The 17,500-nt window shown below is 37.3% G+C and overlaps 1 protein-coding gene across 1 annotated transcript in view; it reads right to left on the bottom strand.

Annotated features, from left to right (window-relative positions):
- LOC106876786 (uncharacterized) overlaps window positions 1-17,500 on the bottom strand; it is a 50,762-nt gene that overhangs the window by 25,992 nt on the left and 7,270 nt on the right. The window contains exons 2-8 of the mRNA XM_089342164.1: window positions 5,794-5,931; window positions 4,447-4,584; window positions 3,262-3,399; window positions 2,993-3,088; window positions 1,876-2,049; window positions 1,015-1,152; window positions 73-213 (exon numbers count right to left, since the gene is read on the bottom strand). Of these exons, the coding sequence (XP_089198290.1) occupies window positions 73-213; window positions 1,015-1,152; window positions 1,876-2,049; window positions 2,993-3,088; window positions 3,262-3,399; window positions 4,447-4,584; window positions 5,794-5,931 (963 nt within the window). The remainder of the gene's footprint in view (window positions 1-72; window positions 214-1,014; window positions 1,153-1,875; window positions 2,050-2,992; window positions 3,089-3,261; window positions 3,400-4,446; window positions 4,585-5,793; window positions 5,932-17,500) is intronic.

The raw sequence follows: 17,500 nt of genomic DNA, 5'->3' as shown, positions 1-17,500 counted from the left end.
GCAAAGTGGCGAGTTGGAGCCGGATTGTAAGTTGGTAGGCAAGAAGATATTAAGGAGAAACAGGTTACTTACCTGGACCTTGGCAAGTCTTGTCTTTATAACCAGGTCGACAACCTCGCTCACAGGTACCATTAAAACGGTTGCACGGGACATCGTTAAGGCATTTACCGCACAAATACTTGCAGTCTTCTCCATAGAAATTGTCTTCGCACTCTGTGCAAATAGATAAGGATTGTGATCACGTATATATACACACACACACACACATATACATACATGCATACATACATACAAACACACAAACATGTGTATGCGCGCGTGTGTGAACGTATTTATGTATGCATATATGTGTTTCAAAAATATTTTTAATCGGTAGAAACTTAGAAAAGTGACTCGAGGACCAAGCGTTTAAAAACGTGTGTGTGTGTGTCTGTGTTTATATATATATATATATATATATATATATATATATATATATATACAAGAATAAGGGCAGGGAATCGTCAATTAATAATAGAATTAATAATTAACAATTTTGCCAAGTAGTTCAGTATGAAAAAACCTTTATCGGTAAAACCATTTATCATCATAAATATACAGGGATTAGCATTGAGAGAAGCAACTCAATGCTAATCCCTGTATATTTATGATGATAAATGGTTTTACCGATAAAGGTTTTTTCATACTGAACTACTTGGCAAAATTGTTAATTATTAATTATATGGGAGAATTTACGAAAAAAAAAACAACAGACGAAGACATGTGGTGTAAACAACAAATGGATGTATTAGTTTAACGCTTGGGAATAGAGAAAGTCTTTGCCGTTTCGAGCCTACGCTCTTCAACTGAAAGTAATACGGAAAGAAACAAGGATATATATATATATATATATATATATATATATATATATATATATATATATATATATATATATATATATATATATATATATATATACATACATACACATATGTTTATGAATTGTATATTGTTTGTGAATGGTTGATAATTTACCTATTTTGCAATTGTAATCTCTCCACCCGGCCTTGCACCCGGTGATGCAGGCACCACTCACGCGATTGCACTTCTCCATCGATTTACAGTGTCCACATTTCTGTCGACAATTTTCACCGAAAGTCCCAGCGGTACAAGCTGAAGTGGGAAAGAAAAAATGAAATAGAGTATTGGAGAGAGAGAGAGAGGGAGAGAGAGAGAGAGAGAGAGAGAGAGAGAGAGAGAGAGAGAGAGAGAGAGAAGGGAGAGGGAGTAGATAGACAAAGTAAAGGGGTGTTGATAAGATTTGACAGAGGAACAGAGAAACATAAACACACACTTAAAACGACCAATCAATAATAACTGGTCCTCCGTCGGTTACGACGACGAGTGCACCAGTTGATTGTTCTGATCAACGGAACGGCCTGCTTGTGAAATTAACATGCAAGTGGCTGAGTAATCCACAGACACGCGTACCCTTAACATAGTTCTCGGGGACAGTTAGCGTGACACAGAATGATGTGGTAAGGCTGGACCCTTTGTATTACAGGTACAACTCATTTTTGCCAGCTGAGTTGATTGGAGTGAAGTCAAATAAAGTATCTTGCTCAAGGATACAACACGCCGCCGCAAGGGATCGAACTCATGACTTTTCAATCGTAAACCGAGTGTGCTGACCACTTCGTCTACTCAACATTAGAGAGGAAGATTGGCTGAATCGTCAGAATATCAGATAAAATGCTCTGCAGCAAATCCTTTATGTTCTTAGTTCAATTCCTGCTGTAGACGACGTCACCTTTCATTCGTCTGGCTGTCCATAAAATGGAACACCAGGTAACGAGCGAATGTAGAGGCATTTCAAACAACCACAACAATACTCACGGTCTTTACAGTTCTTGCCTCTCCATCCTATTGGACATATGTTTATCCTGGAGCGCGTCACCCAGGAAACTTTGCTTGTGTTATTAACACTGGTGTTAGAGATACGACGATTGGATGTGCAGCCGTTTAAAGAATTCTTACAGAGAGGCCGTTCACAGTTTCCACGTACACATCCTGAGGAAAGAGAAGAAACATTAAGTACATAAATATATACAGGGTGCGTAAGGTATTTGAGGACAAAGGATCTTTGGGTCATTGCTGCATTTTTTGCTAACTCCCTATAATCATTGTTTCAGAAAGAATAATCATGGCAAACCCTCAGCTTATTCAAGAAGTGAAGAAGCATGCTGTTATTGTGGTTATTTCATATATATATATATATATATTGGCTTGAAAAATTGTTAAGACACTAGGATATTTTCCTACTTTTCTTAACATGAAACCAATGGTAGCCTTAATTCACAAATAAAGAAATCATATCCACTAATGTGGTGTTGAGCACTTATTTTCATCGTTTGACATTTACGTACACACACACACACACACACACACACACACACACACACACACACAAACACGAACACATACACACACACACACACACACACACACACAAACACGAACACATACATACACATAGACATGACAGAAGTAAATAGACGCTCCATAAAACATTGCTTTATGTTTCTTTTAACTTGAAAAGGTTTAATTTTTTTTTATTAATGGACATTTTTATGTTTCAGGTTCTATAAATGACTATTTAATTATGCCACGTACAAAAGAAACCGAGGAACTGTCCAAATTTCAAAGAGGCCGTACTTTGGGTCAATCTGAAGGTAAAATCGCAGAAAGCCTTGGGATCCAGCTTTCTACAGTTAATAGGGTGATTATATATGTATATATATATATATATATATATATATATATATATATATATATATATATATATATATATATCGCAGACACGTGCACATGTTGCGGCGCACTGAAGTTGAACACAAAACAACGGTGTTGCAAAGAGAAGCAAATAATCTCACGATTAAAGCAATTAAGTTGTAATGAAGAAGAAATGAAAGGAGAAAGAAAAGTTTTTTTTTAATGTTTTGCTGCTACTTACTTTGGTCACAGTAAATTCCTACCCAGTTTAGTAAACACCCGTATATGCATTTGCCTGTTCTTGGGTCACATTTTCTTGCACGGCACTTTGAACAATCTGGAAAAACAAACAACATATATATATATATATATATATATATATATATATACACACCATATACATATACATGCACACACACACACACACACAGACAGGCGCAAACACACACACACATGCACAAGCACACGCAGACAGACAGATAGACACACACACACACCGTCTGCAATTACCTTTATCACATTTTGGTCCAAATCTACCGGGTGCGCATCCACCGCTGCATTCTCCCGTGTGCACATGACAGGGCTGGTCATTGTAGCAACGTCCACACTTGAATTTACAGTTCGGACCATAACTGTAGCTTTCACAAGCTGCAAATACAACAACAGTACATATATTTATAAAATATATGTATATATATGTATATATGTATGTACGTGTATATATATATATATATATATATATATATATATATATATATATATATATATATATATATATATATATATATATATATATATATATATATATATTGTTGTACTTGGGGATGGTCATATTGCCAGTTTAGCCATTAAAAACACACGCACTGTATATTTGGTGTTAATTTGCTTCAGCTTTATATTACATTAATCTTAATCTTATTTCGGCCAGAGTTCTTTCGTCACACTTCTGTGATAAACTCGCAATATGACCATCCCCAAGTACAACAACATCTGTTTCAACACACGATTTCACATCAAAAATCTTGCAAAACAAATATATATATATATATATTTGCATACAAACATGCACAAACATGGATGTATTTTATAGTTAACAGATATACAGTTCCAATATGAAGTACATTGACTACATAGGAGATATATTTATATTATTATATTCAATAGTAAACAAGAGAGACAGAGACAGGCAGAAACAAGGAAAACGCCCCTTGTATTTGAAAACTATGTATATATATATATATATATATATATATATATATATATATATATATATATATAAGGTTTGTGCAAAGGGTTAAACTTATCCAGGCGTGTACCGCATCGAGTAGCACCAAGCGTCAATGATCGCTAAGTATTAGCAATCCCTTTGCAATTCTTTCGATGGGTTACTCGGAGTTCACTTCCTTGGATTATGAATAAAACCAGGAGTGTAGATCGTTTGGCATCTACTCTCCTCTTGTTATATATTGAATGAAAAACAGGTGCGATTTTTGTCAACAGTGTGCGAAACTACAACAGTGTAGAAAAAAAACTTGAAAAAGATCAGACGAAAATTTGACAAAATTTAAATGGTTGGAAAGAATTAAAAAAGAACCAGAGAAAGACAGGGGGGAGGTGTTGAGAGAAGGACAGAGAGAAGGAGAGAGAGAAGGAGAGAATAGTAATTATATTGGTACATATTAACGGGTTAATTACCTTTTGTGCATTTTTCTCCTGTCCATCCATCGACACAGCCATTGGGACATTTTCCTGTCAGCTTGTCACATTCTGTGTCGTTCAGGCAGTGACCACAATCAGAGTTACAATTGATGCCGTATTCGAACTTCTTGCAGGCTGAGAAGCAGGCCAACAGAAAACAAATCAATATTGTAATAAAAAAAAAAACACTGGAAAGGGCCAATCACTCACTCACTCACTCACTCACTCACTCAATCAATCAACCAATCATTGATTCACTCTTTCATTCGTACATACACATACATATCTACATAATAGACACACACGCACAACATATACATATACTTACGTACATTTTATATATATATATATATATATATGTGTGTGTGTGTGTGTGTGTGTGTGTGTGTGTGTGTGTGTGTGTGTGTGTTACATGAAATGAGACTACAAAGCCAAGGCAGTGTGAAGTTTCTAGAACACTTATAAAGAGAAAAGTAGTTTTACAGCTGTTTCGGGAATATGAGGAATATCCCTTCATCAGAGACGATATGAGAGAGTTAAACGGAAGGAAATAGCAGAGTTCAATATAAGGAGCTATTTTGGAAAGGGAGAGATATAGGGAACATAAAGAGAAACAAATGTTACATATGTTACAGTTTCAGTTCCATTATGGAAGGAAAGTGCTGTGTAGAATGGGTAGAAAGGCTTCTTGTCTGTGGTATGTAAATTGTGACAGGAGTTCATATTTTTGTTATTACAGATGGATAATGTGGAGAAATTAATTCCATGTACTGTTGATTGAAAGGGGTTTTGTAGTATGAATGAAAATTTTTAGAAATTATTGCAGCTATGTAGTATATGTGTGCGCGTGTGTGCGTAAGCATATATATATATATATATATATATATATATATAAACACACATGTTTATACCATAGCACGTGTTTGAAAAGCTTCAAAACGAAAGTGTATACACACAATACGACTACTTCATTCCATAATGTTCGTGTTGCTTTGTTTTGCAAAATACTTCCCTTTTAAATAGTGAATAATTTGTAAGAAAATAAATACACATCTATTCTCGTCTCTCTATCTACTTACCTCTACAGAGATTGCCAACATTTTCTCTACCAAGGATCAGTTTTACTTAAATGAATTTTCCCACAAACTCCAAGTTCTTAAAAGGTCTGTACACTCAATAAACCGAATTTTTTAACGGCAAATTCGTTTTCTCAATTTCACGTTTCAGTTAAAAGGTACACCCCCCTCCCACACGTACACACTTACATACTTATATACGGGTGCATATATGTATATGTATGCATGTGTGTGAGTATGTGTGTCTGTATGTATACGAAATGATTACCTTGGTCACATTTCTTTCCTGACCAACCGATTTGGCACCCGCCATTGCAAGCACCTGTCTGTTCATTGCAAGGGAAGTTTTGTGAGCAGTGACCACATTTGAATTGGCAGTTGGGACCGTATGTGTGATTCTGACAATCTGAAAGAGAAACGAAATAATAATAATAATAATAATAATAATAATAATAATAATAATAATAATAATAATAATAATAATAATAATAATAAACAGAAGAAGAAGAAGAAGAAGAAGAAACAACAAAGGCTATAAAACAAATGAAATCCAAACTCAAACTAGAACAGCAACGGACCATGATAAAACGATGGCAAGAAAAGCGGTTCACCTATCGCGGTTTATTATTTAAGCTTATGTCGATTCCTCCGTGATGTTGTTTTACATTTATAATAAAATAAATATATACAAATTATGAAAATAGTAAAAAAAAAGTACAATACTGTTTCTACTTCGTGGATGTTCACATATCGCGGAGTGTTTTGGAACGTAACGCCCGCGACAGTTGAGGGATTACTGTATATGTATATTAAACACACACATGAATACACACATATACACACATATATATACATACTTGCATAATACATACACGCACACATTCACACGCACGAACACACACACATACAGTTTATATTTTGGGACTAACTATTTTATCAGAAGTCGACTGGTGATCGCCGAGATTTCGGCACCTCAAGACATCATACCCCAACCATCGCCCCTCACTCCCTTCTTTCACTCGGGTAGTGTCATATACTGCTACCGTATCCAGAAGTGTGTGTGTGTGTGTGTGCGCGCGTGCCTGCGCGCACGCACACGTAAATGTATATGTATATATATATGTATATATATATATATGTATACGTATATGTATATACGTATATATGTATGTATATATATATATATATATATATATATATATATATATATATATATATATGTGTGTGTGTGTGTGTGTGTGTGTGTGTGTATATATATATATATGTATATATATGTATATGCATACATATAAATATATATATATATATATATATATATTTATATATATATATATATATATATATATAGACATACTTACATACATACATATATACACACAAACATCGGAAGATCAACAAACGCCCTTATTCTTTCTCCATCAAACCATTCATACATCGTATACATACGTACATAAACACCACACGAATAGAAATACAATATTTGTGTGTGTGCGTGTGCGTGTGTGTGCGTGCATATGTTTGTAAATATTTTGGAAAAGAAAAGAGTTAAATAAAAATGAAGATTAGCTGATCTTGAGCATCGGATGTCCCAAAGTGTACACATTACTGTCTCTGTCTGACAGACACAGCCCCACCCGCCAAACTTATGCACGCACACACACACACACACACAAACACATGAATGTATGTATCTATATGCAGACTGTATAGAATTATATACACATTGCACACAGAAGGTGGTGGACTTAGGATGGTAAGTGGTGGTTGTTTTAAAGGGATAAAACCGTCTCTATTTTGGGGGTCTGAAGATATTGAACAATGTTGGCGCTGAGGAAATATTTAAGGAACCAGCAGTCTAGACATTGTGTTTTTTGCTTACAACAACAACGCCGACGACATCAGCGACACTTGATCGATAACATGAAGAACAAAAGACTATTGAGAATGGAATTCATAGTAATACATGTGCATACGTTCATATTTGTATGTGTACATGTGTGTTTGTATACACACGTACACACACACACTCACTCACATATATTGATATATATATACACACAGAGGCAGATTCCCCTACGAATGGAACCAGTTATGAATGGGTGAGTATGAAACTTAATTATTTCAAAAACATGAAGAGTTTCCTTGCCCAAAAATAATGCTACAGAAGAATAATGGTACCGATGAGAAATGGCACCATAGACTAATGGTAGCAAAAATAATGGTACTAAAGAATAATGGCAACAAAGAATAATTCTATAACCAACAACATATCTTTCCTAGGGATAGTCATTATGCCAAAGTTTTTTTCATTATTTCATTTAACCCTACTAATATATATATATATATATATATATATATATATATATATATATATATATATATATTTGTGTGTGTGTGTGTGTGTATTCTTTTACTTGTTTCAGTCATTTGCTTGCGGTCATGCTGGAGCACCACCTTTAGCTGGACAATCGACCCCTAGTATTTATTCTATCAGTCACTTTGGCCGAACTGCTAAATTACGGGGACGTAAGCAAACCAACATCGACTGTCAAGCGATAGTGGGGGGACAAACACAGACACAAAGACAAACATACACACATAAATATATATATATATATAAACGGGCTTCTTACAGTTTCCGTCTACCAAATCCCCTCACATGGCTATAGTAGAAGACACTTGCTGCTCAAAGCATCACGCAAAATTTTGTTGAAGTAGTCCAACAATGGTTTTATATAAATAGCCCTGGTCAACAAAATTTATGTTCAGAAGCGTTCTAACCATGACTGACCCGTTTTGTATTCATAAGTAATGAGTATGTATAAGAGTTTACAAGCTAATAAAAACCTATCTTGTCAAAAGACGCTCGGACGTGATTTGAGGGAGTCTTTGGCTGCTACTTATGACGTTTGAAGCAATCATACTCTCGTTGGATTGTAAATAAGACTTTGACGTCATACGAACCAATGGCACAATACATGAATGTGTGTGTGTGTGTGTGTGTTTAAAGGTGGCGAATGAAGTGGGTAGGATGAGGAAGGAAAAGGAAGTAAGAAGAAGATAAGAGGGTGGGAGGTCGCCTACGTCAGAGGCGTCTCACAGACGAACGAAGAGATTAACATCGGAGGTGGAGACACTTGTTGTTCAACATAACACACACACATACACACATGCTCACTGTGTGTGTGTGTGTTTATGTATATATATATATGTGTATATATATATCAATGTGTGCATACACATATGTATGATTAGACACATTCATACACATATATGTATATGCTCACAAAGGATACACACAAAGGGAACTGCCGTATCACCTCGCCTCCTTTCTCTAGACACTTCCCACCCCGACAGCCGCCTGTTCTTCTCTAAACAACCTCCCTACAATCCATGTCTTTCGGTACAAGAAGAGACGGCATTATCATTAAAAGTGGAAGAGGATAAGGAAGGTAAAGAGTGGGAGTAGGGGAGATAACTGGTTAACAATTGGGCTTTACAGTATACATATTGATAAGAGGCGAAATCCCTAACCCTACACGTCATAGTGTTATTGTTGGGGCTGTAAGGTTATGTGGGGTCATGATAAGGAAGAGAGGGGTGCGTGTGTGTATGTGTTATAGAATGACTCTATATACATGAATGCCCCCCTCTCTCTCTCAACGCAGTCATGGTTAGAACGCTTCTGAACCCGGAACTATGTGGTTGGCAAGCTTCCCAACCACATAGTTCTGGGTTCAGTCCTACTGCGTAGCACCTTGGGCAAGTGTCTTTCTACTATAGCCTCAAGCTGGCCAAAGCCTTGTGAGTAGATTTGGCTGACAAAAACTGAAAGAAGCCCGTCGTTTATATATATATATATATATATATATATATATATATATATATAAAGAAGAAGTAGAAAGATATATTTTTCAATGCGTAAATACTGATAGAACAGCAAGCATGTACAGGATAAAGCCCTTTTTTAGAGCAGAAAAAAATTTGTCAGCAACCAACCATGAGAGCACTCATCTGCTCTAAAAAGGATTTTATACTATATATGCTGTTCTATCAGTATTTTCGCGTTGGAAAGTATATCTTTCTCCTTGTTCTACAATACATTTCAACGCTTCAAAACAAACTTATGCTTGTTTACATATGACGTAATATATATATATATATATATATATATATATATATATATATATATATATATATATATATATATATATATATATATATATACATGGTGGTTGTCTACTCATTATGCAGAGTTTGACCACCTCCTGTACCCACACCTTAGAACCATCATGGCATCTGATGTGGCTTTTTAAACCAGACAATGTTTTGAAAAGACACCCTCATAGATTGCATATCCGATTTGGACCACCAAGAGTTGCAGATAAATTCTGATCTTTGTGGATCTCAAAATGTCTTTTGAGGCCTCTGTTGGATTTGCAAACCTTCTGGCATACATTGCACAGGAAGGTGTGCACAGACGTATAGGCAGAATGGTTGGTGGAGGTTCGTTTTCCAATGGTTTGCAAATGAGATTTGAGCCCAGCAAAAGAAGGCAAGAGAAGGAACGGTTTCAGGTGGATGCTTTACGCATCACTGAATCAGAGGTGCAAGACCAACTCTGCTGTTCCTTTTCGGAATTTGTGTGATTACTGGAATTAAATGAAGAAGTTGCCCTCAAAGTAATGACATGTTCTGAACCAGAGCGTCCAAGAGAAATCTTGGAATGGTAAAAGTAGAACGGTTTTCAGAATGGTAGAGGCTTTGAAAATTCAAAAGGTATTTGAGTCTATCTGTGGTGAAGGGGAAGGAGGGTTTCCACCAGATCTTCACAAATCCTTTTGTGGTTCTCCAGATACCAAAACGATATTCTGGTTGACCTCTCCTACCTCTTATTGTCCCTACTCTGAACACTTGCCAGAGAATGGGTTCTGCTTAAGATCCTCCATGGAGCTGGTGATAGTGTGGTGATGGTGGCGATAGTGCTGCTAAACAGGATACGGTCGAAAGAGTTCCAAACCCACCCACAAGAATAAAGAAAAGAAAGATGAACATCTTCCCACACATTTTACAAACGAAGAATTTTTGCAGTCCTCAAAAGTCAAATATCTTTGATTGCCATCTGACCCGGCTTCTTTTTATGCTTCGCCTCTTGAGCACTGTTCGTCATTAATTTACTACTTAAATTATAAGTAAATAAATAAATAAATATTTATATGTATATATATATATATATATATATATATATATATATATATATATATATATATATACACACATCATCATCATGATAGAAATGACGGCAAGGCTCACTGACCAATCCACATCTCTGAACAACAATCTTTTTTAAAAAATCTGATATTTCTCCCCACGACTATTTCGCCTTAAATTTCTTTTTGAGAATGTTCATATTTTTACTTGCTGTGTTCATCGTATTTTGGTACGTGTGCGTGTGTATGAGAGAGAAAGAGAGAGAGAGAGAGAGAGAGAGAGAGAGAGAGAGAGAGGGTGTAAAAGAGTAAGAGAGGGAGAGAAAATCGCTGTTTATATTCATCCTACTTATGATTAAATGTGGCAGAAGTGAACACAAAGATCACGTTTTCCGTGGTGGTGTACTACTACTACTACTACTACTACTACTACTACTACTACTACTACTACTGATTTCTTTGATTTGTGAGAGGAGCGTTGAATGAATGGGTTTATTACAAAAGCCAGCTACATAAAGAATAGGGTTTGACACAAAAATCACACCAGGAAATAAAGGCACAAGGGTTGCGAATTGATGGGGGTCAATACAGTGTCGTGGGGTTGCTGTGTTAAAATCAAGTGAAAAATGTTTTAAATTATACAAATGAAAGAAGGATTTCAAAAATGTATGAAATTTTTATATTCCACAAAAAGGGAAGCGTGAGGGAAATTAGGAACAGCATAAATCCCTAAATTATAGGTATAGGGGCCTCTTTTCTGATACAAAATTACCGACGAACATTCCGAGTAAAACCATCAACGCAAAACGCATCTAAGTTTAGTGAAGGAGACCAGTTTTCTCTCAACACTCGCCTTCCCTTTCAAGTGGCACTTAAATAACGAGGGCTTGGCTAGGGAGGGTAAATGTTGTCATCTTCCTTCTTAATTATGACCACCAACACCATCTTTTTCACCATAGCAACCGAACAGAGGAAGACTAATTGCCCTTCCTTGCACTCGACAGAAAGTGTTCGACATAATTAGAAATGTCAACAATGATCAGATCTCCCGAACGAGTACTTTTAGAACGTTTCGTTGTTCGTTGTGCTTTTCTTTCTTACCCGTAGAAATTTACTCGAATTGATCATAGCCTCCGTGTGTTGGCACTCCGTCGCTTACGACGTCGAGGGTTCCAGTTGATCCGATCAACGGAACAGCCTGCTCGTGAAATTAACGTGCAAGTGGCTGAGCACTCCACAGACACGTGTACCCTTAACGTAGTTCTCGGGGATATTCAGCGTGACACAGTTTGACAAGGCTGACCCTTTGAATTACAGGCACAACATAAACAGGAAGTAAGAATGAGAGAAAGTTGTGGTGGAAGAGTACAGCAGGGTTCGCCACCATCCCCTGCCGGAGCCTCGTGGAGCTTTAGGTGTTTTCGCTCAATAAACACTCACAATGCCCGGTCTGGGAATCGAAACCGCGATCCTATGACCGCGAGTCCGCTGCCCTAACCACTGGGCCATTGCGCCTCCACTCATAGCCTCGATATCATTGTCCAGATAAAGATCTTTTTGGAAGCTGTTCCTAATCCTCACCTGAGAATTCCTCGTGATCTTCAACATTGAATTCTTTATTTCTAAAGACCAGTTACTTCGAAATAGCAAAGCGTCTCCCAACTTCCTTTTCATGTTTAAAACAGGAAAGGCGGTGGATTGGCGAAATTATCGGAACAAATGCTTTGCAGTATTTCTAGTTCCGACATTTTGTGAATTCAAATCCTGCCAAAGACAACTTTGTTATTCATTCTTTCGGAGTCGATAGAATAAAGTAACGGTGAAGGACTGAATTGGATCAATTCAACAAATACTTTGCCATCAAAATTATTGGTTTTGTGCACAAATCCGAAGCCACGAGAGCAGCGAAACTAAGTCGACCAGTCATTTATTCGCAAGGAAGCTGAAATTTAAATCATCAGGATGGGTATTTATGATGCCCCCAAGATTTTCTTTAATGAGGAGAGTGGGGGTACTAATTAGAACTTTTTTTTTAATGAACGCTTTAGCGATGGAAGTGAAAGAATTCAGTAATGAAACAGCGAAACCATCTCGACAACAGGGGGCACCGAATATCTACTCTACTCTAGGCACAAGGCCTGAAATTTTTGAGGAGGGGGCTAGTCGACCTCAGTACGCAACTGGTACTTAATTTATCGACCTCGAAAGGATGAAAGGCAAAGTAGACCTCGGCGGAATTTGAACTCAGAACGTAGCGGCAGACGAAATACCTCTAAGCATTTCGCCCGGCGTGCTAACGATTCGGCCAGCTCCCACCGCCTTGTTTATCTCGTATATAACGAGGAAAAAGAACACGGGACGGAACTTGGTGTTACATCTGTTATATATGTTTACCCTGGGATAAAGGAAGATCGAGTTTATGCCATTTCTCTCGTTCTTGACACGCTCTTTGCGTTCTTCTGTCACCACATGAAACCTTATGGGATCACACAACACAATGTGGTTAATAATATTGTTAATAATAAAAGCCGAAACCTGAACAGTAGCAGTGTCTCTGTCTGTTTGTCTATCTACCCGCCCGCCCGTCCGTCCGTCCGTTTGTCTGTCTGTCTGTCTGCTTGTCTGTCTATCTATCTCTTTCTCTCTCTCTCTCTCTCTCTCTCTCTCTCTCTCTCTCTCCCTCTCTCTCTCTCTCTATCTATCTACCTAAACCAAACTATGTTGTGTTCTCGTTAAACATCTGTCATTTATTCCATGTAAGACTACACTCATGTTTGAAGTACGCCTTGAGTATGAAGTTCTAAGAACCTGGCTTCATTAGCCTCAGTGCAGCAATGACGTAGACGACACACACACACACACACACACACCCTCAGAGGAAATTCGCGTCAGCTTGGAAGCTGTAAATAGAAACATTTGTCTCAAGTGTTTAAGTAGTGACACTCGATGGTCGCAGCAGGTACAGCAGCAGCAACAACAACAACAAAAGCAACAACAACAACAACAGCAACAGGGCAACAATAAAGAATTGTTAGTGAAACCAGGCAACAAGGAGGTCTGTTAGTGGTCGTTCAACTTCTCAGAAATAGCAGTTAAATCACACTCTGCGTTCGATAATGCAGTCCTATAAAGCTCCAAATAGACATAATGGTCAGGATTGGAATCCGTGTGAGTATAGAACTATTCTGTTGGGCCCTAGTTTTAAACAACAGCCTAAAACAACAGTGACAACAACAACTACAACAACAACAGCAACGACTATGAAAAAAACAAACAAACAAAAAACCCACAGCAGTATGGCAACGAAAGCAGCAACGACCGCAACAACAACAACAACAACAACCACTAATAGATTGAAATGAATGTTTGTGACAAGCGGAAGTGAAAGGACTCTTGAAGTCTGTGAAACACTTCAGAAGATCTGTTATTAAGATTGGCTCAATTAAAATATCTAATTAGGTTGTCATTTTTAGCCCCCCGCCCCCACAACACCACCCCATACCTCTACACATATACGTGCCTAAGGACCCAGTGAGTGAACCTGGAGAAATAACAGCTAAATCTCTTTTAAATCTCGTCTATCGTCTTTATTTTCTTTCAAGAGAGAATAGTAGGAACCGTGATTCTTGAAAGGGGCTGAAAAGCTGGTGGGAGGGAAAAGGGAGAAGGGGGAGGTATCTTTTCAACCGGAGACTTGATCTTAGTGTTTACAACAACCGAAGGGACTCTTCTGTAAATGGTACCCAAGGAGCTGGTGGTACTGTTAAAACTGTGTAACGGGGTAAGTCGCTACCCGAGTACACGCGATAGATTTCTCAGGTGGACAACGATGTTTGAAGTTAGGAAGAGAACGGTCGAAACTTTTTATCGATTCCCTACAGTTTGTACCAGTTCATCAACCGATATATCGATCAGTCCCGGAAGAGTGAAAGACAAACTTGTCTTCGATGGGATTTGAAACCAGAATGAAAGGATCCTGTATCGATACTTCAAAGGCATCCTTTTATCCGACTCTCTGACGATTCTGCTAGTTCGCCGTCTTAGAGGAGAAAGGGGTCTTGGAGTTCTTGTCGAGATACAATAAAAGAGGTGTCGGTCACGGTTGGATTGCTTTGGATCATAGATCGACTCAGTTAGGGACGATTTATAGCTAGATGACGACGACGACAACAACACCAACAAAAGCCGTGGGCCGCGTTTCACTGTGACTTTGTTGACCAATTCCTCATGATGACCAGCAAACGAGGCCAGCCATTCTGTGCTCCTACAATGTCTGCAAGAAATAGCAGCCGAAAGTCTCTTGAATTAATGCTGTTGTCTTAAAAAAGAAAGGGAACATTGGATAATGTAGTCCTTGATATACGATGTATTAAAAAAAAGGGACAGGATGGACACAACTGGAACGCCTTTGATCGAAATTCTTTTACTGATGATGATGATGATGATGATGCTAGCTCTGATGATGATGATGATGATGACGACGATAATGAGGATGTCTTGAAGTACTTCGCCTGTAATTTACAAGAGATTGTAAAAACTCAAAGTTGACGTTTAAGTTTTGATGTCAGCATTAAGTGTGTGTGTGTGTGGGGGGGGGGGAGTTAGAAAACAGAAACTGAAGCAGAGAGGAAGGAACAAACTTTAACAACTCGATATTACTGAAGTTAACACACGTGGCCTGCTTGTCTACGATTCGTGCACTTTCCGAACCACCAAATTCTATCAGAGACTTGGTTTCAAATGATTTTCTTGTCGCCAGATTTGATAAAAACAAATGCACACGAAAACGATAAGCTGTGGTTATTCTTTTACTTGTTTTAGTCTTACGACAGCGGCCATGCTGGGGCACCACCTTGACTGTAGTACTTATTTTTTGAGCCTGATACTTATTCTATCGGTCAGTTTTGGCGAAAATTACGGGGCTGCAAACAAACCAACACTGGTTGTCAAACGGTAATGGAGGACAAACACAAACACAAAGATGCGCATGCACAGATACATGCACGCGTGCACGCGCACATACAACGGGCTTCTCTCAGTTTTCGTGTATAAATCAGCTCACAAGGCTTTGGTTAGCCCGGGGTTGTAGCAGAGAGCATTCACCTAAGGCTCCGCGCAGTGAAACTGAACCCAAAGCAACGTGGTTGGAAATCAAGCTTCTCAACCACATATCCAAGCCTGTATATTTATCTTTCTTTTGAAAATCACTCTTGTAATAAATACCGTTGTGTATATCTAGATTTCATGTAATATGAAGAGAGATAATTCGAAATCTTATTGTGCTTATTTCCATTGGTACATTTTTACACAATTATTTCTCTGCAATCAATTAAATTTTCCGACTGTAAAGCAATTATTGAACCCAAAAATATTTTATTATTCACGATAGATCAATGCTAATTTTATTTCAAATTTTTAAATAACTTCATTTAAAAGTAAATGTAGTTTTCTCCATTTTAACTTTATTATTTAATGTTCGTTTCCCGTCATTCTTGACGGCATATCTATACTAGTTCTACAAATATCGATTATCTGTTTATAGAACGTACACCAGTTCTATTAATATCAATTATTTAGTGTTGATTATCTAAAAAAAAAAAGAAAAAAAAAGAAACAGTGCAAGAAGACGATAGAAATTCTATTTTATTAGAAAACTGAAATTAAAGTATTTCGCTTTGAGTCTTTGCCACTCACTAGTAAAGTTGCAAAAACAAGAATATTGAATTTTCTTCTCAATAAACAATTCTGGCTTTTATGATATGGTCTATGTATGTATGTATGTATGTGTGTATGTGTGTATGTGTGTATGTATGTATGTATGTGTGTCAGGTCACTTGTGAGGTCTCTCATGAGTGCTACTGGTACCATAAAATCCAGTACACACACACACACACACACACACACACACACACACACACACACACACACACACATACGCATGCACGTATATATATATAGATATATACGAATACAAAGGAAACGTTTCGTACGAAGAATCAGAAGTATTCAATGCGGCGTCACAAGTGGAAAACGAAGAAATTGGTTGGTTTACAGGTGGCTGGAAGGAAGGGTGACCACAATAACAATACCAACAGCAAAAAAAAAAAAAAAAAAAAAACTAAGACAAGGGTTATAATGAACGAAGGAAGGCAAGTTGAGGTGGAAGAAGTGGAATCAAGTAGAGCTGAAGTCATCAACAGATTTTAGAAGTTCTCTGTGTTGTGTGGAAGGAATGGCGGGAAAGAATAATTAACGAAGAACAATGGTTTCCGGTTTCATCTAGAAGAGGAATTAGAAGAGCTTCAGCTTGGCTTCGGCCTAATCAAATGCATCATAATGAAATATAATAATAATAATAATAATAATAATAATAATAATAATAATAATAATAATAATAAAGGCAAATAGACCAGATATAGTTGTCAAAGATCATGAAGGAAAAAAATGCCTTCTAATTGATGTTTCAATACCAGCAGATGACAACGTTTCTCTAAAAGAAATGGAAAAACTTTCAAAATACAAAGACCTGGAAATAGAGATAACTCGAATGTGGAATCTAAAAACAGAAACAATTCCTATCATAGTAGGTGCCTTAGGTATAATAAAAAAATATTCAGACAAATACATAACAAAAACACCAGGACTTACAAATATATATAACATACAGAAAATTGCACTACTGGGTACTGCACACATTCTACGCAAAACACTTTCAATACAGTAAACATAAGAGCACCACAGCAAACCACAGCACATACCCAAGAC

Source organism: Octopus bimaculoides, chromosome 25 (assembly GCF_046866305.1).
Source record: "Octopus bimaculoides isolate indiv1 chromosome 25, ASM4686630v1, whole genome shotgun sequence".
Classification (NCBI taxonomy): Eukaryota; Metazoa; Mollusca; class Cephalopoda; order Octopoda; family Octopodidae; genus Octopus; species Octopus bimaculoides.
This window is presented reverse-complemented; position numbering and strand designations above follow the sequence as displayed.